The sequence below is a fragment of the Ptychodera flava genome, chromosome 15 (genome assembly GCF_041260155.1).
Source record: "Ptychodera flava strain L36383 chromosome 15, AS_Pfla_20210202, whole genome shotgun sequence".
Lineage (NCBI taxonomy): Eukaryota > Metazoa > Hemichordata > Enteropneusta > Ptychoderidae > Ptychodera > Ptychodera flava.
In genome coordinates, this window is record NC_091942.1 from 5,897,084 (window position 1) to 5,919,764 (window position 22,681).

The 22,681-nt window shown below is 36.7% G+C and overlaps 2 protein-coding genes across 3 annotated transcripts; both read right to left on the reverse strand.

Annotated features, from left to right (window-relative positions):
- Positions 1 to 263: 263 nt before the first annotated feature.
- On the reverse strand, positions 264 to 8,079 carry LOC139151003 (uncharacterized). 2 transcript variants are annotated; one of them, XM_070723517.1, is made up of 4 exons: positions 7,580 to 8,079; positions 4,945 to 5,103; positions 4,286 to 4,450; positions 264 to 2,942 (listed from the first exon to the last, which is right to left on the reverse strand). In XM_070723517.1, exons 1-4 carry the CDS (start codon positions 7,818 to 7,820, stop codon positions 2,725 to 2,727), a joined length of 783 nt encoding a protein of 260 aa, XP_070579618.1. In that variant the 5' UTR covers positions 7,821 to 8,079; the 3' UTR covers positions 264 to 2,724. The 2 variants fall into 2 exon arrangements, with proteins under 2 accessions (XP_070579618.1, XP_070579619.1); XM_070723518.1 differs by having other exon boundaries at positions 7,604 to 8,018.
- Positions 8,080 to 9,167: 1,088 nt separating this feature from the next.
- On the reverse strand, positions 9,168 to 13,555 carry LOC139151004 (uncharacterized). Its single transcript, XM_070723519.1, has 4 exons — positions 13,314 to 13,555; positions 12,157 to 12,311; positions 10,701 to 10,865; positions 9,168 to 9,972 (listed from the first exon to the last, which is right to left on the reverse strand). Exons 1-4 carry the CDS (start codon positions 13,316 to 13,318, stop codon positions 9,680 to 9,682), a joined length of 618 nt encoding a protein of 205 aa, XP_070579620.1. The 5' UTR covers positions 13,319 to 13,555; the 3' UTR covers positions 9,168 to 9,679.
- Positions 13,556 to 22,681: the final 9,126 nt, after the last annotated feature.

A 22,681-nucleotide genomic window follows, 5' to 3' on the forward strand; every position in this document is an offset into this window, starting at 1 on the left:
ACTCACTGGCATGGTCAGACGCAGCCGGTTAAAAGTCGCCAGGACAAATACCTCGGAGAACTAAGATACACAGATCCCGAGCTAGTTCCCCAAAGCTTAAAAATTACTTTGAAGCTTACCTCTAGCTGTGACACCTTGACTGATAACCACTGTGAGTGTGGCGACCAAGACAACAGGATGAATTTGTTCCTTCTCCATTTTTTACTGTCACAAACGGCAGTAATATTTAGAAAAATGAGACCGAGTTGTCCATAATGACGCAGTTAAAAATTTCAACATGAATATTTATTTACAAGCAATAATACACGGAATGTCACAAAGCCTCAGAATAACTAAGTTCAAAGTTCAATTATGCAACAATCTGTCGAGTTCTCACATTTACATTTTGATAAATAATATTTGTTTTGATGGCGACATTCTGAAACCAACTCAGAGCATATGTTTAACAGCGTAGATTTGTCAGCATTGATAATGTGCAGCTTTTCTGATATACAAAGATTACATCGCTTGTTTATGTCAGAGTAACTCGATGCTTTGTCAATAATTGACCATGATACGTCAAAGACCTGGTCCTTGTTCTTTAGAGATCAAGAAAACTTTTGATAGTTTTGATTGTCATACTTTTGTTACGGAACGATCGAATATGATTAGCGAAGCATGTCCTAAAAGTGTTATCATTGAGGCCGATGTAAACCTTTTCCATGTTGACCCCCGTTGATACTTTGGCCTTTTAAAGGACAGCTTTGGCTTGGCAGTATATAACAATTACAGTAAGTAAAAATACTATGTACAATCGCGAGCTCCTTGCCTTGAAGATGTAAATGCAGAAGAGTGCAGAATTACACTTTGGATTGCGCAAAACGATATCGCACAGCAAATGTAACTCAACAATCACCAACGTTTACATACAATGATCAAACGCTAATAGTATGCGCCTCGAAATTGAAAAACTTAAAGATTTGCTTAAACTTTCCTTAAGGAAACTTTTAACAAATCTCCTTAAAAATCGAGAATAAAAACCAGTGGTCACAAGGCAAATTTTTGTCCTGCAGTAACTGACTACCTTGAATTTACTGATATTTGAAATCCAAAATAGCCGCCAACCCTGGGTTAACTGTATATTCACATAATATGACGGTGAGCACTTTATATATTTTACTTAATGACCTTTAAAGGAAAGTTACACATGTTGTAGTTCTGAAAATTGATGTAAATGTGTTAGAGTTCAAATTTCTGTCCCCTTAACACGAAATTAGTAGTATTTCTCTTCGGTGCCTTCATACTATGACCTCACGTGCACACATTAAAATGGCAACACAGCAAGCCACCGTTGTCAATAGCGACAAATCAGGACGCTTGCAGAATTGAGGGCACTGCAAACAATACGCTATGAAAAATAAAAAACTGCGGAGAAGGATTCGTTATGAGCAACACTTATTTCGATCGGATAATTTTCTGTATGGTTTGATTGTAAGGAACCGTATAGTAAAAATTGTGAAAATTTTATCACGCTGAGTCAGCAGTTTTGCCTTGTAACGCTAGTCATACACCAGTCAATGTTGACACGTGTAGGAGCCATTAATCTGTGACGCAGTTAAAATGTAAGCTAGTTTCAGCTCATTTTTTTCGAGTTTTCTCATTATCGACGAATCCAAATTTAAGCTACTACCTACGTGGGGTCTGACCAATTGCTAAGTTATTTCCCGTTTTCTCTTTTGAAAACAACAAAAATCCTCAAACGAACTTCTGAAATCCATCTGTACTGATCATGGGTTAATTTTAAAAGTTCTCTTGTAGTTCATTTGAATTTCAACTTCTATAAATTTCACATATTTAAGACATTTTGTCTCCCTGTACGCTCTGATGAAACTTGTCTGTGTACGTCCCAGAAGTTAGGGAAATAAACAGCTTTCGTTAATGGCAGATGGGACTTGTCAACTACAATGTATTTTTCACATCTTAACAAAAATACAATAAATTAATAAAACAAAGTATATTTAAAATTAAAAACAAACCAAAAATTCTAAAAAAATTACTATTATGAAATTTACAAGTTGAATATAAAATATTCACACACGGATTACTATATATATAAGCCGAACAGTACCTGGCATTATTTACATCTGAAATTGATGAAATTATGAAAAATATATATATACTCCTAGAAAAGTATAAAAAAATGATTAATTTCTCGATAAAAAATGAACATTTAAAAGTGTCCGTTCTAAGGGGCGATCGGTTTCAAAAATAGTGCTATGGATAGAACATGAAATTAATCTATACTAGCGTATCAGATGTGTTGTAATTCAAAGTGACAATTATATACCAGAATACACGTCTAAAAATTGTCGCCTGCACTCCGGATAGCTAGGTGGTATTTTCTATGGAGGCTGTTGTACTTCGCATCATAAAAGAATACTGATGAGCGAGAGTAAAATTCATTTTAATTATCACTTTCTTTGGACTCTCGCAAGTTTTCAAAATATAAGTACGTTTAGTGGGATACAATATTTGAGATCAATATTCAATATGGTATTTGAACAGAGAGAGTCGTTACGTATATTACTGACCGAATGTCCCATACAGGCACCCATATTTATTATCAAGTGCGCACACATTTGCATGATAAATGTAATGAAAACACACGCTTTTTTAAATACATAAAGACTTCTTGTTATGAATAAGAAAATATTTACAAAAAACTATACAACTTTTGGTGGATCTCTAGACAGACGTTTCCCTGGAACACTGGTATTGTCTATTTGTTCCAACTTTTAACACTGAAGGAAATTCCAGACGTCTTGATTGATCAGCGATGTCATCATTGATGGAAGGGTTCATTGTCACAGATGCTGTGTTGTCTTCCTCTGGCTGTACGGGATCGTGAGTCACCGATGACGTGAACCTAACTCTTCCACCATCAACGTTGTGGTAGATGCAGCCTGACAGAGAAGTAAAAAATATTGCCATGTCAACAGTCAGTCTACATTCAATCCCAGCACCAGCAGTATTTCAGTTCATCATCGTTGAGGGCGCGCAACTTTACAACATGTTGTCTGATTCCCTGCCCTGACCCATTTCTGCTGCTGGCTGCGCTGCTGACGAAAATAGGGTCAGGTATGGGCTAATGTTTCAGTCAGAATTTTAACTGCATATTAATGAGCACAGGCACCTGACAAGATCATGTGATCAGCACATCTGTACAGTGGCAAGCTCGGAAATCAGATTACGAAACATCGAACGTTGAAGTTAACGTTGTTTGCACGGCTTCACCTTTCAATCTGCGGCTGTGTTCTTCTGTGATTGTATTTAGTGGTAAAGTGACGATTATCGTATATGACTTTTTTCTCACACGTGACCTGGTGACCATGGTGACCATTGGCATGTACGGCAATGTCTCAAAACTAAATAATTATTCATTTTCCATTGAATGTCGACATAGGATGCTTGGTTCGGGAAACTATGGAGGCACAATGACTCAGTTGGCATACGGAATCTAAATTCGAAGGCAGCTCCCAGTTGGAAATAAATTCAAAGCAATCACTGCACTCGTACTATTGACCAATGATAGCCATGCTTACAATAGCCCATACCTGACCCTATTTTCGTTAGCAGCGCAGCCAGCGGTAGAAATGGGTCAAGGAACCAGACTATGTAACATGACGATCTGACCATGTGACTCTAATATTGGCCAATTAATTTAACAGGCAAGTTTACGTGTTCTGTCCTTTTCTGATATCTTTATCATCAATTAGGCCTAAGTTCAATATTTTTTCGTATTTTGTGGTGTCCTTTTTCTTCTGTGTTCTGCTTTTGTTGTTTTTGTTTTTTTGCTCAGTGCTTATTTTCCCGATTCTCTAACGTGTTCTCTTTATTCTCATATTTGTCTTTCACTCGGTCAACAAAAGGTTAACCCTCCCCCGTTTTGACGAGAATCTCAATAATTATATGCAAAATACAGTGTCGCCCGTTGCTGACCCTCCATACCAGTCTACTACAGCACATTTCGATATTAAAGGCAACAGTAGAGGGTTTCCGGTGTCACCAATAGTGGACTATATGTATCACACAAGCCCGCGTAGTTCTCGTCGTGGGTGGGGTGTGGAGGTCCGATGATCTCTCTCTCTCTCTCTCTCTCTCTCTCTCTCTCTCTCTCTATCTCTATCTCTCTCTCTCTCTCGCACACACACACACATACACACACACACACACACACACACACACACACTTCTCTTCATCACAAGTATGCAGCAGGGAATAAGCCCGTCTACACTATGAAACTCACCATGGTTCGCATTTGCGCGGTTGCCATGGTTCACGGCACATCCAGGACAATGGGGCCGCCTCTTCTTCTTGTAACACTTGTGAATAACATATGCCAGAATAGCGAGTACCAGTAATATTAGAGTAATAAAAGCTATTAATTCTCCCTGATGTGGAAGTAAATTACCTGAAAATGGAATAGGATGTGAGCTTGAGTGTTCGCAAGTATGGTGCGCCTGCATACAAATCAGTTTCGCCTTTGCGTATAAATTGCTCGTAAACTAATGATATTGCCGACAAATAAATTTTTTGTCTTGTCCTGAATTCATTTGTTAACCATATTGCACACAATGCATGCATCGTTTCGGCAATTTTAGTATTTCATCAAGCTGAAGAACGAGATAATGCACTTGTTTTCACGATGAATATTCATTAAAAGTTAATCAAATTTAGGCAATTGTTCGGTTAATTGACTATGTTGATAGCTTGTCAGATAGTAAAAAGTAATATGTACAATTTATTTACATGTTGCTGTTGCGAAGTTCTGCTTGTCAAACACACTGTTTCAATGCTTCACAAATCCCATATTCATTTTGACAACTCTCTCTCTCTCTCTCTCTCTCTCTCTCTCTCTCTCTCTCTCTCTCTCACACACACACACACACACACACAATGGCTTACCGATATCACTAGGCGTCTGAGATACGGTCGAAGTAGACGTCACCGAATTTTTCTGTATTTCGCCGGCAGTATCTTCGACTGTGATTCCTAGTACAGTGTCGGTTACTGTTGTCGAGTCATTATGCGGCAACTTGGACTGTGCAGATATCGGCGTCGTCTCTGAAATGAAATGACGAAATTTAATTATGCCTATCTGGGGAAAGTATACAGCTGATTCAAGATTCCATATCTGTGTGCCATCGCGAGCACTTTCTATTTACCACGATTGGAATTAATTTGGGATAATCGGATTTTCAAATTTCTCAAAAATGTTAGGTGCCCTACAACTGAATGTTGCGATATTACAAATTACTCATAAACACAATTGTGTACTATAAAAATGAAAGAAGGAGAGATGACATTTGTAGACGAAATCAACATTACTTGAACATCCAATCATCCCAAATTAGTTCCAATCGTAGAAAATATTACAAGTTGTTATATTTATTCTCAAATATCACGCTATCAGAGCCGTACAGTACAACCATTTAGATTTGGATGGCGACAAAAGAGTTAAATATTAAACATAAGGTACTCAGATAATGTTTGCAATGTTAGATGATACATTGGCTTTAAGTTTCATTTCTTGTTTATATGACAATTTCTTGAATTTATCAGAACGATACAAACAGAGAATTTTTATTTTGACGTAACATCAACTTCAATAAGTTACTTTCGAAACAATCTCTAATCAATCTGTTGAAGTCGAAATAAACGTAAAATGTTTTACCCAGAGTTCAGACCCATCATATTACGGATATTTTACACCTTTCTATGGTTTATGTTTTATCTTTTTAAGTATTTTCAAAGCATTTGTCCCCTTTAAAAGCCAAATAATCTCAACTTCCAACGTTTAGGGGGCCAAGAACGCCAAGAATATTACGGCTGGCTACACTAGGCAACTCAGAGTACTGATATAAGACAATCACGTACATTTTGTAATGTAAAATATTAGATTGTTTGTACAGCTTACAAGCATTAATTTTTCCGGTTTTAAACTTTTCATCTATCTTGGGTGAACACGTTCGATATTTCTCTACAGCCGACCGACAAAGATGGCGGTGATGTGAGATATGTGATAGCTCCAGACCTAGTTTATTTTCGTTCTGACCGTAAATCTTTCAATTCCCCGTAAAAGTCATACTGACATTTTTGTGTTGATAGTCACGGATCATATCAATTGAATGGTCCCGCACAGATTTTCGAAGTCCAATGGCTTTAATAAGTTGTCATGACGACCGTTTTCCCTCATTCTGGTGTGATCTAGATATCCATACAGAATCTGGTACACATTACCTCCTATCTATATAAGCTGATTAGATCTACCGCCCTCCTAAGGTCATTTATAGAGAAACATTCATGACCGTCATGCAATCAAAGAAATTTGAAAAGTTGAAGGTAGGATATATGGCATGGATAGTATGATAGAGCAGACAATAACTGGAGATATTTGTTGCATCACAAGCTTAAGGCCTCCGGGCCATATACAATGCAATTCTCAGCTGGAAAATGATATATGCTATATTGGCGCTGGTCGTAAAGCTCATTTTCCGTTGAACAAAATTCCATTATTTACAGAGTTAGCGAACAAGTATCGCGTCGCAAAAAAAAACTAGACAAAACACTGTAGACGCTGTGCTTGGACCACGTTGAAATTATAAAATACAATACAATACTGACAATCAATATCTGAGATCTTAGGAAGGAATGCAGACGACAATGAATCATTACATTATCAGAGGAAAACATTGTCATCTGAATTTATGGCTCAGTTTTCATGCAGAAATCAGGTGGCTAAAACCGGAGATCTAAACAGCGTAATCTCATGTGTCCAGTGACACTAAACCAGGAAATGTGTCTCTTCTTCCGAATAATAACGAAAAACCTCACAACAAAATAATGGCTGTAACCGTCGGCGAATTTTAACTATATTTTTTCTGTTTTTGAAATACACTTTCAAGTTCTACTCACGAAATTATCACGAAATGGTTAGTTTACTTCTTGTCAGCTATGCCCGAATATATGCGATGCTGAATGCCATTGTTCATAACTGAATTCGAGTACGGACTAGAATTCATTTTTAACGATAATAATGCGAAGTGTGCAAGGTCTATTGTGTTGTGACGTTAAAACTTCATATTTCAACTGATCTGGGCTTTAGACATATAAAAATTGAAACTTCGTTGTTATGGCAATATTGTTAAAAAGTAATCCGATCCTAAGTGGTAGTCCCTGGTTTCTGGTTTCTGACTTTTTGAACTTCCCTGTAATTGGTTTACACATATGAATTGTGCTTCTTTGTGGTCAAGTTAATCAACTAACCCAAGGAAAAGATGGCGGTGAAGTGAAGGTGAAATTGTCATGAATGCGCACTACATACGTGGGCGTTGTCACGTCACTGTGCTGAGATGGCATGTGCGTGACTTGAATTTAAAACGCCAAAGATGTACAAACTTGAGTGAACAGAGTGATTTTGATGTCTTGACACAAGTAAAAAATACTAAAGTTCACACAAATGAGGTGTGGAATTTAAGACTGCTAAAATTTGGGATTGAAATTATGAATAAATGATGACGATTGTACGATTTATACATACCAGACGGATTTTGGATCGACTTACCACCGCAGACTCTGCATTCTTTTTCTGATATCTCTGTGCAGATGCTGCAATTCATGCACTTGTCCAATACTTTGAAATATCCGGGTGGACATTTAACAACAAGTGGGAGACTAGCGACAGTCGATGTTTGGCAACACCACAGCAAGAACCACGCAGTCAGTACGGCGAAACACACCCGGTTCGCACGTTGGACAAACGGTAGCAAAGGGACAAGCATTGATCTCTCAAGTAAGTGACCGTTGTTCCGTGTATAGTGACTGATCTTCAATTGCTGACGCTCTTATGAATGATGCACTGTCCAGTCGGCTACGCAGGAGTTGGCCAATCAGAGAACTCTCTCAGATACGTTATTGTACAACTCTCTTTGAAAGTTTATGTATCTGGCATACCATAAACAAAATAAGGAGGAGAAAAACACGATACGTCATATTACGTACGTCATTAGTTTGTCAGCTCTTAAAAAGTGACGTCAGATTGGTAATAATTACATATAGCAACATACCACGTGACAGGGAAGTCCCCGTCAGGTCAGAAGCTTGGCATATCTGTTTACTATTGTAACCACGACACACTATAAATGTTATTGTTTGCGGCACTGAATTTGAACTATCTTGTCGGATCAAAGGATTTTTACTCGAACACTTTCTCTCTGTTCGAACCGAATGGACGCAATCACAGCATGTCTTGGATTCAGTGCATCGGCAGAATTCATGACATATAGGTCTTTGGACCTAGCACCGTCGCCGAAAGGGTTGGGTCCCATTGACATGTCATGACTCGTAAAAACGTTTCAGTTCAGTCAACTTTGACTTCACGCTACTGACTCCGTTATGAGTCACAGCGAAATCGATCATGTTGATCAAGAATCAGAGTTTGCTTAACTTACAAACGTGTCCGAATCTATTAAACCTGAAGCGATTGGGTCAGTCAAGCTGATTAATGGTCATATAAATCAGATGTGGGCATAGCGACGTTTCTATTTGTCCCTGCTTTTCTAATTTGCTGTGTCATGTTAAGCAGAATTATTAATGTTTAGCATTTCGTATTAAATTTAAAAACAAACGAGAGATATAAAATGATCAACTCGAAGCCCCAACTTTTTCATAACATTATCCTGTAAAGTTCAGCACTTCTATGAAGAATAAATGGTGTACTAACTTACCTAAGAGCCTTGAAACTCGTTTTGGAATTAACTACACGGTGATACAGTGGTAAAATGTTATATACTTCACATTTAAGGAAATCAAGGTCCTCTGACTATGAGGGTAAAGTCTGACTGTGAGCGTAAAGTCCAAGTTCACCCTAATACATGTGATGAGGGCAAGGGTTGTATGCTGCAGTAAAATTCACAGATTATCAAAAGTATGGCGAATCTTGTGTTTTGTACTCACCGTGAAGCAAAAGGGCATTGTGATGTGAGATCTGTATTACAACGCGCATTTGTGGTAGCTCAGGTGGTTGTATGTATTAGGCGAAGCGTGCTATTGTTCACTGTGAAATAACACTCAAAAAAACTAATCGTATTTCACTTTTAAAATATTGCGGAAATCAAAACACATCATCATATCATATAGATGTACTTTTTTATTTAAAACTATAAAAACGTTAAGTATATAAATACTGAATATTTAAGTATGTACATTGTGCAACTTTAAAAAAAATGACTCCTGTAAAATCTTTATGTCGAGATGTTCATTTCTCATTAGAGTTTTACAAACACGAAAACTGACATTTTATGTTATGTTAATTTAAAGAGTAACGTCGTCATTGTCATTGCTATCGCGCTAGTTGGGCATTTTTTTCCGTATACCACAAGTTAACTATTTTCTCTTCGCTTGGAGGCATCGTCACTTCGGTTTATTATGTTGATTTTACTGTACAGTTGGCGTTGACTTTAGGCTACTGGCTTAACGACGGTACGTATCGTTATTCATCGTCGTCGAAAAATATCTCGCCTTCTTATACGGCAGCAACTTTGACGAAGACCCTCAAGCACTCAACTGCACACGGCCGGACGATTGGATGGCACACAGTTTGTGTAAGATTCACTCTGCGCAGACTCAGTGCAGCTTTTGTTCATTTGAAGGGATACTTATCAATGTTGACGTGTACGCACGGACTGCAATTCACTGTGACTATCGTACTGCAGCGTGGGCTGTGATCATCTATGAGTCTTAAACACGAATGGCAGTGTCTGTTCAGGTAATGTTCTTGATAAAAAGTACTGGCATATTTTAGTTTCGCGTCGACACAGCAAAAGCTGTTTTTCTTCTCCGCACTGGGTATCTGAATCTCTGGGAGCTTAGACTGAGTGGGTGTATGGATAGACGTCTGTGATTTGCCGGTGATGTAGTCGAACTCTACACGCGCTGAAAGTGAAAGAGAAGTAAGATTGATGAAAGAGGTCACTTCGTGGTTGTGTACACAGCATTATAGACATCTCATTGCTCCATTTATCGTTCAATTACCCCGAAGGAATGTGAAACTTCCCGGTCATTGGCGTTCCACGCCCGACTTGTGTCAAATACCAGTATGTCCCCATTCCTTATCTATCAAATATTTCAAGAATGTGAAGAAAACCTTTTGCTCTGATGAATACATTTTTTTTTCTGAAAGAAGTGTTAAGCGTAACTAAAGAATGCAACTTCATTGCTGTAGATTTTTAATAACTGAAAACAGTAACATATATATAGGCCTATATATATATATATATATATATATATATATATATATATATGTATATACAGGCAAACACAGATATATTCATGTCATTATATGAAATTGGACTGTTGATACAGAAACGTAACATCTTTAGTAGCTTAATTTTGATTATTATTAATTTTATCCATCATGAAACAGTCAAACAGGTGAAAGACTGCGTATACATGACGTAATACCCTCTATCCACTTCCCGATAAAACACAAAGGAGGACCAACGCCTTGCTTAAAGGGCACAACAGCGTGTTCGAGTCTCGAACTCGCCATCCTCAGATAATGAGTCACGTATGATCTTAGCACTGCGTAGTCACGTAACTAATCGATTAAGCATGTTCGAAGAGCATGCAGAATCTAAGATTATCGATATTTAATGTCTTACTTTGTACAGGGCTGTGATTGCTGGCATTTTCCTCTCCTCTGTGAAATGACGGCAGTTGGTAAGTCTTGCGTCGAAGCGCCATCGCAACTAAGATCAACAATACAATAACTGCCAGACCTACCAATGCCAATGGCGCCCACTGTATACCGCTTAAATAAGACTGGCCTGGCAAAAGAACGCAAAATAACAAAATGATAAGACATTTGTTTTCGACATCAGCTTTCAAAGCTGTTGTGATAAACATTTGTGTATAACTATAATTGGATGAGTAAATGGCCAATGAGCGTAAACAATTGAGTTTAAGATAAGAATTTTAATTGCAATCATGTACACAACTTCACAGACACATGTGTATACACATCTATATATCGAGAGAGACATACATGTACATATGTGTTCGTATATATAGATATTTGCACAAAAAGTTAATCTTTATACGCGTAAAACTTGAATTACAGGTGTTCCAACCACCTGACATTCGTTTTATGTTTGTAATATTCTCTCTTCACCTGCTTATCGAATACTTATTAGACACACTATGGACAATAATAGTATAACTTAAATCGCAAGTCTAGAGGAGCGTATTTTCGGGGAGAGATGATAAAAAATGTACGGTAGTTGACGGGATATCTCAGGTTTCTGTTTCACAAAGTTCATGAAGTTTTGATTGACTCTTTTAATTGAATGAGAAGCGAAAATGTACTTCACAAGATTTTTCTCGAAACACTGAAATTTCAAATTATTCATTGACTATTGATGTCCACTGAAAGACAATAAATTACATACGAACTGAGATACCTTATCAACAGGTAAAATTCACGTGAATGTAATTAAAGATTTCGGTTTTCGGTGACGAAAAACAAATGAAATTTTCACAATAACATATCACACAGAAATGTAAATACGAATTGTATTATTGGCAAAAGGCTGATGAAAAACAACCGGGGCCTTGTTTTCAAAATAGTTGAATAACATTACTGAACTCGTGGCCTTGAAATTTCTTAACCGACGCCGAGTGTCCTGGTTACGCTAGGTTTGTTTTAGTCACGTGATGTGCTGCATTAAGGAAGTTTGTTTTCGTCACGTGACCTGCTGCCTCTAGGAAGTTTATTTTCGTCAAGTGAACTTCTGGTTTAGGGCTGTTAACGATAAGATACGCGTTATATTACATTTGCCAATGCCTTTTTTTTTGAGTGTTGATTTGTCATGTTTTTGATGTGAATCTGTTTCCGCCGAAACTTCGTGGACACGCCCTCCCCTGAAAGTCGTCGCCCACACTACCAGATTATTGAACTCGTCAACTTTACATGAAAGGGTATGACTGACATTTTGAAGTAGGATAAATAATATGGCGAGAAGTCTTATCACAAGCATGAAACCTGCTTTTTTTCTAGTTTGACAGAGTTAAATGTGTAGTGACGCTAACATGACAGGTGACGCTTTCAATGTTACGTACCTGTGATTATCGTCCTGTACCCCATGGTTTCTGTCGTTCGGCTAATCCTCTGTACTGCTGTGTATTGACGTCTGCTGGTGTCGTCTGACTGATCTGCGTGCTTTTCACACGGGCATATGTGGTTCTGACAGCTGCAGATGTTGTTGTCCCAAACTCTGAAAAACAAAACAACCAGCAGAACACATGCTAACGTTGTTTACTTCGTGAGATGAAATCACGCGCGTAAAAATCACAGATAGTAAAAGAAAGACTCGCTGGACCATGGGACACAACCGGGAAATACCCATTGATCACATGGGAGCAATAATTAAAACAGGCATTCAGATAAAATTTGCTGATGTGCAAGTATTGACGAACTGTCATAAGCAGCGTTATGTAGACAGCAGATGGCCAGCGGCTCTGTTTTTGTGCGGTTATTGTCGTGACTCGCCTGATCATAGGCTGAACACTATGCACTTCGACACAAACAAACGTGAACACATTCTCCGCCTCTGGCATGTGTTCCTTCCGCATAACTGACCATTGAACTTGAGAAATTCCATTTGAATTTTGGAAAGCGTTTGAAAGAATACCGCTAAGTTATATAACAAAGCATTCCTCTTCCTTGAATCACTGTACGTTTCTGAGAAACGCTAAATTTGTCTCCAAAACCGGAAAAGGGTGATAATGCGTGGTTGAGACGCATACCGTCGTTGTCTTGGACCTCTCCCGTTCAACGTGAGTCACAACAAGTGGGTGCATGTTTGACTGAGACAGGTTAATAAAGTTCACCGCGTGTTGTAAAGTTGATCTGGTATCTGATAAACCAAATATTTCAAGGCCTGTGATATTCACGTATATTTATATGATTCTCCAGAAATGCTTCTTTCCTCTGCAGCAAACTACCAGATCAAGGTTACTTGATAAAGGCGGGATCTTTTGTAACTACAATAAATTGAATAGTACTTTACACCTACATTGATGATAATAACTATATACTAGCGTTAAAATAATATCACATTTATATTCTTCCCCCTCCCTCCCCCCCCCTCTCTCTCTCTCTCTCTCTCTCTCTCTCTCTTTCTCTCTCTCTCTCTCTCTCTCTCTCTCTCTCTCTCTCTCTCTCTCTCTCTCTCTCTCTCTCTCTCAACAACTGATATTAAAATAAGATCGCTTACCGCATGTTTCGCAACCTCGGGGTGGTGTGGAGAGTATCAGGCAAATCTCACAGGACTGACAACCACCCAAACCGTCCGGGAAATAATTGGGTTGACAATCGATATTCCTTTTCAAGTTCATGGCGAACTTGACGAAAGAGCGATGAATGAAATGAGAAAAGTCGAAGATCTTTAAAACCTGTTGTGTCCCGTATAACAGCTAAAGTGAAAATAGACCTGACAGGTTTAGAGCGCTCAGCGTGATCATGACGTCATGCGTCATCAAGTTATTTATAGAACATCCGGAAGTAGTTCTCTCGGTCCTCGACCCTTTGTGGTCACCCCTATGAGAGTCAACGTTCAGTGGGCGGCGTGTCGCCAGATTTCGGCACACTTATAGTGTGACATCTGGACTCCATAGTATCTTGAGGACACACAAATATCAAGTGCATCGCAGAATGGGGAATTGGTTGACAGTGTTGTACTGGTTTGCTGAAAGTCTACACAATATAGTCCTCGTATGACATCATCAGTAAAATTGGGAAGTTGTTGACAGTCACCGGGGAATTCCCACTTCAACATGCTTCATACGCTAACTGTTCGACTGACCTTTGTACTCCATGAACTTATCAATGGTTGATTCAAACAGGATCGTGGTCAGTGTACGTGGTTGGGCGTTGCTTTTGTATGCTTGTCCTCATTTGATCGTAGCATGTATATCTGGGCTCAATTGACCCACGGAATCCGAATCTCGTCAAAATAATAAAAAAATCTCATAGCTACTCAACCTTATCAGATTCGTCTTTGTTAAGCCACAATTTGTTTCCTGAATTTATTGTACTCCATTGTACGGTTTGAAAATCAGGAGCAGGTGAGTCTCTGTGGCGGTAGATTATATTTGAGGAAGAATGCTCTTCGAGGACACATATTGGGAATCTCAAATTTCTACAATTATTTCCTGGTATATTGCCTGTTGGGGCTCACTTTGAAGTTCTTAGAGTGAGTAAAGGTTTAACCATCTTAGTTCTTCGAAAATCGAAAAAAAGCATCTCCCCCGCAGAGCTATTGCACGGTGACCCCCGATTTATTCCTGATTTGGTTAGAGTGTGGCTTCATCTAGGAAAGTTTTAAGTCTTTCTGTTTCGGGGTGATACCTTAAAACTATTATCACGCACATTTCTTCGGATCATGCGGATTACCTTAAGAAGCGCCTTATCTGACGTTTCTCGTGTAACTATTTCTTTTTGTTGAAAGCAGGAATAAACAAGAAGTTATCAACAAATCATGTTGATATTTTCCAGGGGTTTTGTCACCGTGGACAGTTTCACATCGTACATGTAGACCATAACTGTAATCAACGACTCTTTGTCAGCCCACGGAGTGTACTGTACTTTGTCTCACTGCCTCTTTTAGATAATGGCTGCTTTAACAGATTGTTAATGACGGCGCTCCGGGGTGTAGAGGGCAAGTAAAAAGGTTAGAACATCCAGCGGTCATTGACATCGCAAAACCCAATGCCTCATTAGTAATTAAATCACCATAAGTTAATTAGATGTTATTTTGGCAAAAATAGCATGTGTTTACTTTAAGTTAATTGAGAAGATGACAAAAGCAGCATATCTTTGTTCAAGAATAGGAGGCTTTCACTGTTACAAGAACAATATCGACTACATGTCCAATTTGCATATGAAATAGACACGCACCACATTGCATGCATTGACTTGGTATCGTCTTCACAAGGACAACAGATGCACGTCTTTCTGGTCAGTGTCAACACAAAATGTTTTGGGTCATTGTAAGAATTCTTAGAGCTGTTTATTTTTCCGTTACGTATAGTTTGAGTTATGTTTTATGAAATGTAAATTTAAAGAACCCTTCTGTTGAAGAAGAGTCATTTAAGGTACAATACGCTTCTGTGGCATATATTTTCACAATACTGTTTTGGACTACCACTTGTGGGGCTTATTTTGAAGCTTATGGAGTATGTGAAGTTTCAAAATTTTGTGCGAATCGAAATTTGACTTTTTCTTCATGGAGTCAACACAGGGATGGCGGCCATTTTGAATTTCGAAAGTCAGTAAATATAATAATAATAATGATAATAATAATAATAATAATAATATTTATTTCTTTAAAAACGCCTTCCCTGTCAAAGACATCTCAAGGCGCATTACATTTCGGTTATAAAAATAAAGCAATGGAAAATGGTTAAAAATCACACAAGTAACTCTCTTTAACCAGATATGAACTGAAAATGCTCACGTGTGTTTCATTATATGTTGCAGTTATGTGTAAATTAGAACCTTTGCCACGTGTTTGCAACTTCATTGAAAGTATTATGATCAACATGATGAACAATATTCACCACAGATTAATTCTAAAAGGTCATGAAGTATACAAATATGTAATTAGCTGAAATGAAAATATTAAAGTTCTTTGACTGCTGTCATTGTATCACCACTTTATATAGCGAGTGTAATTACCTTTGGCCAAGTCCTTCAAGCCATATATGCCAACTGTGAAAGCTCATTAGATATGCAAATTATAAATTAGCTGACATGAAAATGTGAAATGGGTTTCGATAGTGTTTTAACCTGGTATAATCATCAATGTACATAGCATGTTTTGCCAACTTTGATCAAGTGAATCTCAGAGGAAAGATCATCGAAAATGCAAATTAGGAATTGGCTGAAGAAATATTGCTTAATGACTTTCAATACTGCTGTATCATAGTATCTTTAATGTGCATAGCAAGTTTCATCAACTTTGGTCCAGTCAATTCAGATATATATCCCTAATTAGCCAAGTTCATTGAATATGTAAATTAGGAATTGGCTGAAGTAAAAATGCTTAACGATTTTTAATATTGTTGTATCATTGTGTCTTCAATATATGTAGCAAGTTTTGTCAACTTTTGTCAGGTCAATTCAGATATATTTCCCTGATTAGGAAAAATCATTAAATATGCAAATTAGGAATTAGCTGAAGAGAAAATGCTTAATGACTTTCAATAATATTGTATTATTGTGTCTTTAATGTACATAGCAAGTTCATCAATTTCGATCTAGTCAATTCAGATATCCCTATAATGAAAATTCCTTTAATATGCAAAATAGGAACTGGCTGAAGTAAAAATGTCTTTGACTTTCAATAATGTTACATCACAGTATCTTTGATGTATATAGAAAGTTTCAATAACTAAAATCAAGTTAATTCACATATATATCCCTAATTAGGAAAGTTCATTAAATATGCAAAATCGGAATTGGCTGAAGTAAAAATGCTTAACAACTTTCAAGAATGTTGTATCATAGTAGCTTCAATACATGTAGCAAGTTTCATCCACAATGGTCCAGTCAATTCAAATATATATCCCTAATTAGCAAAGTTCATTCAATATGTAAATTGGGAATTGGGTGAAGTTACAATGCTTAACGACTTTCAATAATGTTAAATCATAGTATCTTCAATATACATACCAAGTTTGGTCAATTTTGATCGAGTCAAATCAGCATATATCCCTAATTAGGAAAGTTCATTAAATATGCAAATTAGCAACTATCTTTCATGTCACCCCTTAATGCTTCCCACTGCTGATATATCTTGATATGATCAACGTTTGTAGCAATTCTCATCAAATTGTGTGCAGTCGTTTTAATGTATATCCGTTTTTTGTAAAATCATTAATTAAGCAAATGAGCAAAAGTATGCAAGCCACACCCACCAAAAAGAGAGATATCGGACCAACAGACAGACAGACAGACAGACAGACAGACAGACAGACATCGCTGCGACATATCCTCACGTGTGTAAACACGTGAGCAAAAAAAGGTAAGTTTGTAAATTAGACTTAAAAACGTGGGTGATTTTGGGTGATTTTTTTTTCTCTTGTGTCAAAATTTGCACGGTAATCCCTAATCTTTATTACTGATTTCAAGAAGGAACGATTTGAAGTTCTCTTACGGAAAGTTAAAGTTTTAGCAAAATTTTAAGTCCTTCAATTTCTCGGCGTGATACCTTACATGTATAATAATGTTGTATTACATTTATGGTTTAGATAGTATAAAGTAAAGTAATAAATTTGGATGACAAGCTTTTCATCGCCACTTCTCTATGGAGCGTTGCCAGAAAAATAATTTTAGATGCACTTTTTTTGCTCACGTGTTTACACACGTGAGCATATGTCGCAGCGATGTCTGTCTGTCTGTCTGTCTGTCTGTCTGTCTGTCTGTCCGTGTGTCTGTCTGTCTGTCTGTCTGTCTGTTGGTCCGATATCTCAAAAACGGCTCGTCAGATCAGAATCAAATCTGGTACATGTATTCAGTTAGCAAATGGCAAGAACTGATTAGTTTTTGGTGGGTGTGTCTTGCATACTTTTTACTCACTTGCATAATTAATGATTTTAGAAAAAACGGATATACATTAAAAACGACTACACACAATTTGATGAGATTTGCTACAAATGTTAATCACACCAAGATATATCAGCAGTGGGAACCATTAAGGGGTTACATGAAAGATAGTTGCTAATTTGCATATCTAATGAACTTTCCTAATTAGGGATATATGTCTGATTTGACTCGATCAAAATTGACCAAACTTGGTATGTATATTAAAGATACTATTATTTAACATTATTGAAAGTCATTAAGCGTTTTCACTTTAGCCAATTCCTAATTTGCACATTTAATGAACTTTGCTAATTAGGGATATATATTTGAATTGACTGGACCGACGCTGATGAAACTTGCTACATGTATTTGGAGCTTCTATGATACAACATTTTTGAAAGTCTTTAAGCATTTTTACTTCAGCCAATTCCGAATTTGCATATTTAATCAACTTTCCCACTTAGGGATATATCTGAATTAACTTGATTGTACGTAGTTGTTGAATCTTGCTATATACATTAAAGATACTGTGATATAACATTATTGAAAGTAAAAAGACATTTTTACTTCAGCCAATTCTTAATTTACATATTAAATGAGTTTTCATAATTAGGGATATTTATCTGAATTTACTTGATCCAAATTGATGAAACTTGCTACGTACATTAAAGACACTATAATACAATATTATTGAAAGTCATTAAGCATTTTTTCTTCAGCCAATTCCTAATTTGCATATTTAATGAACTTTCCTAATTAGAGATAAATATCTGAATTGACTTGACCAAAGTTGACAAAACTTGCTACATATATTGCAGATACCATGATACAACATTATTGACAATCATCAAGCATTTTTACTTAGGTCAATTCCTAATTTACATATTTAATGAACTTTGCTTATTAGGGATATATACTGAGATTTACTTGATATCAAAGTTGACAAAACATGCTATGTACACTGATGATTATACCTGGTTAAAACAATATCAAAAGTCATTTCACATTGTCATGTCAGCTAATTTATAATTTGCATATCTAATGAGCTTTCAAAGCTCGGCATATATGGCTTGAATGACTTGGCCAACGGTAATTACACTTGCTATATAAAATGGTGACACAATGACAGCAGTCAAAGAACTTTAATATTTTTATTTCAGCTAATTACATATTTGTATACTTCATGACGTTTTAGAATCAACCGGCTGTGATTATTGTTCATTATGTTGATCATAATACTTTCAATGAAGTTGCAAACATGTGGCAAAGGTTCAAATTTACACACAACTTCAATATATAATGAAACACGTGAGCAATTTCAGTTCATATCTGGTTATTCATGCATATGTGTACACTTCAGTTGATCTCTGGTATTCTACTTGCTAGAAAAACAAAGCTTGTCAAAGTGAAGTTTGGGTTTCGGGTTATTGAATTATGAAATGCACCGATCAAACAAAATTACATGCAATTGTACATGAAAGCTGACAGATAATGAAATCAACGCTAGTACATTAATTGAAACAGATAAGATGACGAATCTAACTTGTAATGGACAATATGAATTTTAACCCAATTTTCGTTTAAATTGAGAAATATGATTTTTTGTATTTCATATACTTTGAGTTTGAGTATTTTTATTTTAATATTATATTCATTCGTCAATTTTAGACGGCCCAAGTCTGTGATTTAAGTATTCTATGAAACCTTGTATACTTGTGTTCCTTTTAATAGTTGAAATTTTGGTGTGACTACAGGCTCGATGCACTGTTGAGTTTTACTGGAAGCCACGGATTTAAAAACAATGGGTAGGACGTGATGTGTTACGTTCATAGTACAACGTCCTGTTGTGTCGGCCAAACTTGATAATTTCTCTCATAGAAATTGAAGAGTACGAAAAACTATGCATGGAATTTACTGGCTTGTCTAGTCTGACAGTAGTCTTTAAGTATCAATTTACAGGGTTTACCTTTCCAATGAGATACTCCATAGTACCTTTAATGTAGGTTACTTCAAATTATTCGAAAAACCAGAGTATTTTAAATCCTCTGTTTGGATTTCAGAAAGGCTTAGCCATGTGAGATCTTCTTACAAATTACTGTTCTTATCCACGAAGTCTTCGTGTCTGAACGCAGTTTTGACCTAATGGTGACTTGGCAAATAAAGTCAAGACTGTACAATCTCTTTCGTTACCCGCTTAATTCACGATGCTTTTGTTTTGAAAGGAAGACTGCGCCATGAGAATAGGTTTCGGATTCTAAAATTATTACTGTAATTTTTCTGTCTGTGTGCACTCATCATGACGAAGCGCGTGCAGTTAATGAAGTTTTCGCCATCTCGCTTTTTGTGAAAATAGAAAATCTAACGTTTCCTCTCGGACTTAACACAGGATATAACGGCCATTTTGAATTTCAAATATTGGTATATTTCAGGTATGTTTTCACTTTACAGTCTAAGCTTGATTATGAAAGAGAATGGTTTGCAGTATTCATACGGAAAATTAGGGCAAAAGCGTAAGACTTCTTATTTCAAGGGGCGGATTACCTTACTTGTTTTCTAGTGATGTGTGTGAAGAAATCTAAACTATAATCTCAATTCCAAGACCTCTTTTTGTAGCTTTTTGTTTAATTTCTTGTCACTTCTGTTGCCTACCCCCGGTGGTGGCGCTCAAGGGAAAGGCTGGGAATTTTATGCATGTTTCTCGATATTGTAAAACATCCCCCTAGCTGGGATTTTTCAACGAAAAAGACAAGCCTATTATGAGAAATATAGGACATAAATAAACCTTAATACACTCCCTGATAAACAATATCTAGGAGTCAGTGAGATCATTGCAAATACAGTTACAACTATGGCTATAATTCTAAGAAAAATTGTACCAGATTTCAAAGGGGTTTTCTTATCCTTTTGCGGATCAGCATTTGCAAATAAAGTACTTTTTTCGTGTTTTCACGAACTAAATGACGAACGATAAACTCCCCCTTTTCTGTGATTTCGGGAACACGTAAGGTTACTCATTTTCTCTGAGAGTCTGAGTGCCAATACCCGGTGTGTATACTCTTTCTCATATTCTGTAACAGAAGCAGATCCCTAAGGTACTATAACCCACACTAAAAATACCAATATTTTACCACATTATGGGGATTTTGTTTAGATACAAATGTAACGACCATCATGCTTTAACTGATGCAGTCTAGTCCCCGGCCTTTATTCGAGCTCGAAGCGCAGTGCTCACACTGGTCAAGTATGGTGTATGATGGAATAGGGTTGCGTTTCTTGTGCGCACAGCGCCGCCAGCGGCAGAATGGCGCTTTGGACTCGGGTCAGATTGGGACAGTGCTGACTCAAACGATGTTGTGCAATTGAACCCGTTGCTAGGTTAGTTTAGAACCTTACATTATCAACGGACACTAAGGGAGCGTTCAGTTATCACGGCCGGTGTTGGGCCGGCAAATGTTTCCTGCGCATCAGTCAAACTAAGTTAACTCCCCCTACCCATTGTACCAAAAAATTGATGATCCCCCTTGTAAGATGACAAAAATTTCATGACCCCCACATTGCATGAGGAAAGCTGCACATACAAACACTTCTGGGAGGGCAATAGGATCCAAAAAAAAGATTCTCAGTTTTTTGTCAAATGACCCCCTTTACAAACTCACAAGGTGTTAATGTTCAAATTTTCCCTTTTGGCTTGCTATAATTTTAAAATTACCCCTCAAAGGGATTGGACAGAAATTACAGGTGGATCGCAATATGTTTACACAAGCGTGTGTGTACAACATTTTGATATTTGGATTTAATTGATAATCAGCTGTTGAAAATATTGTTTCACTATACATGGTAGTCTATGAGAAAACTATGTGATACTTTTTCAATACAAAACTAGGAATATCTATGCGTTTATAGACATTTGATAATTGACATAAATATACTGAATTAGAATAGGGGTTGTTACAACTAGTATGTGTACAAAAAATTGACATTAGAAGTTCACCAAAAATGTTCATCCACTATACATGGGAGTCTATGATAAAATTGTCAATAATTTGTTTTTCAATGAAAAAGTTGTTGTACTTGTGCAAATACAGATGTTGGATAATTAACATAATTGTACTTGATTAGAATATGATGGTTAAAGGTGCATATCATGTGTACAAGAAATCTGATATTGGAATTTCACTGAAAATGTTCATTTACTATTCATGAGAGTCTATGAGGAAACTATGAATATTTTTTTAAACAAGCTAAATCTGTGTATTTATAGATGTTTGATAATTCATTTTAATGTATTTTATTAGACTAGGGTGGTTGCAAGTGGATAGGTGTGCCAGAAATTGGATTTTGGAATTTCACAGAAATGTAGATTCACTGTACACGGGAGTCTATGAGGAAACTATGAATAATTTAATTTTTTTCTAAACACAGATTTAGTACTGTACTAAATATGTGTATTTATAGACGTTTGATAATTTATTATAAAGTACTTAGTTAGACTAGGATGGTTAAAAATTGATATGTGTGCAAGAAATTTGAGTTTGCAATTTCACCAAAATGTTGATTCACTATACATGGAGTCTATGAGAAAAAAATGAATAATTTTTTACAATGCTTAGCTAACTTAATCTGTGCTTTTATAGGTGTTTGACAATTGATACAAATGTACTTGATTCAAATAGGGTATTTTAAAATTTAGATGTGGACAACAATTATAATATTGGAATTTCACCGTGACCTAAAAGTATAATTGCACTTTTCATGGTACTAGTAGTCTACAGGTAACTGTTAAACATTTTCCTTCACAAAACTTGCTATATCTCTAATATGTAAGTAATAGAAATTGTTCATTGCCCTCAGTGAGCTCGATTTACAAAAAGACAAGCCTCAGAGTTGCCAAGGCAAGATGTTAATGTGACAGATAATTACACTTTTTTTCAGATTTACAGTTAAATGACTTCAGAGGATGAAATCATGCAGCGAATCAGTTTTACCTCTCGGAATATT

Coding starts and splice junctions, on each gene's coding strand:
- LOC139151003 (XM_070723517.1), bottom strand. CDS start 7,820: ATGCTTGTCCCTTTGCTACCGTTTGTCCAACGTGCGAACCGGGTGTGT. Junction 4,451..4,944: donor TCAGACGCCTAGTGATATCG/GTAAGCCATTGT, acceptor TTCCATTTTCAG/GTAATTTACTTCCACATCAG. Junction 2,943..4,285: donor CCGCGCAAATGCGAACCATG/GTGAGTTTCATA, acceptor CTTCTCTGTCAG/GCTGCATCTACCACAACGTT.
- LOC139151004 (XM_070723519.1), bottom strand. Junction 10,866..12,156: donor GTACAGGACGATAATCACAG/GTACGTAACATT, acceptor TTCTTTTGCCAG/GCCAGTCTTATTTAAGCGGT. Junction 9,973..10,700: donor CAATCACAGCCCTGTACAAA/GTAAGACATTAA, acceptor TTTCACTTTCAG/CGCGTGTAGAGTTCGACTAC.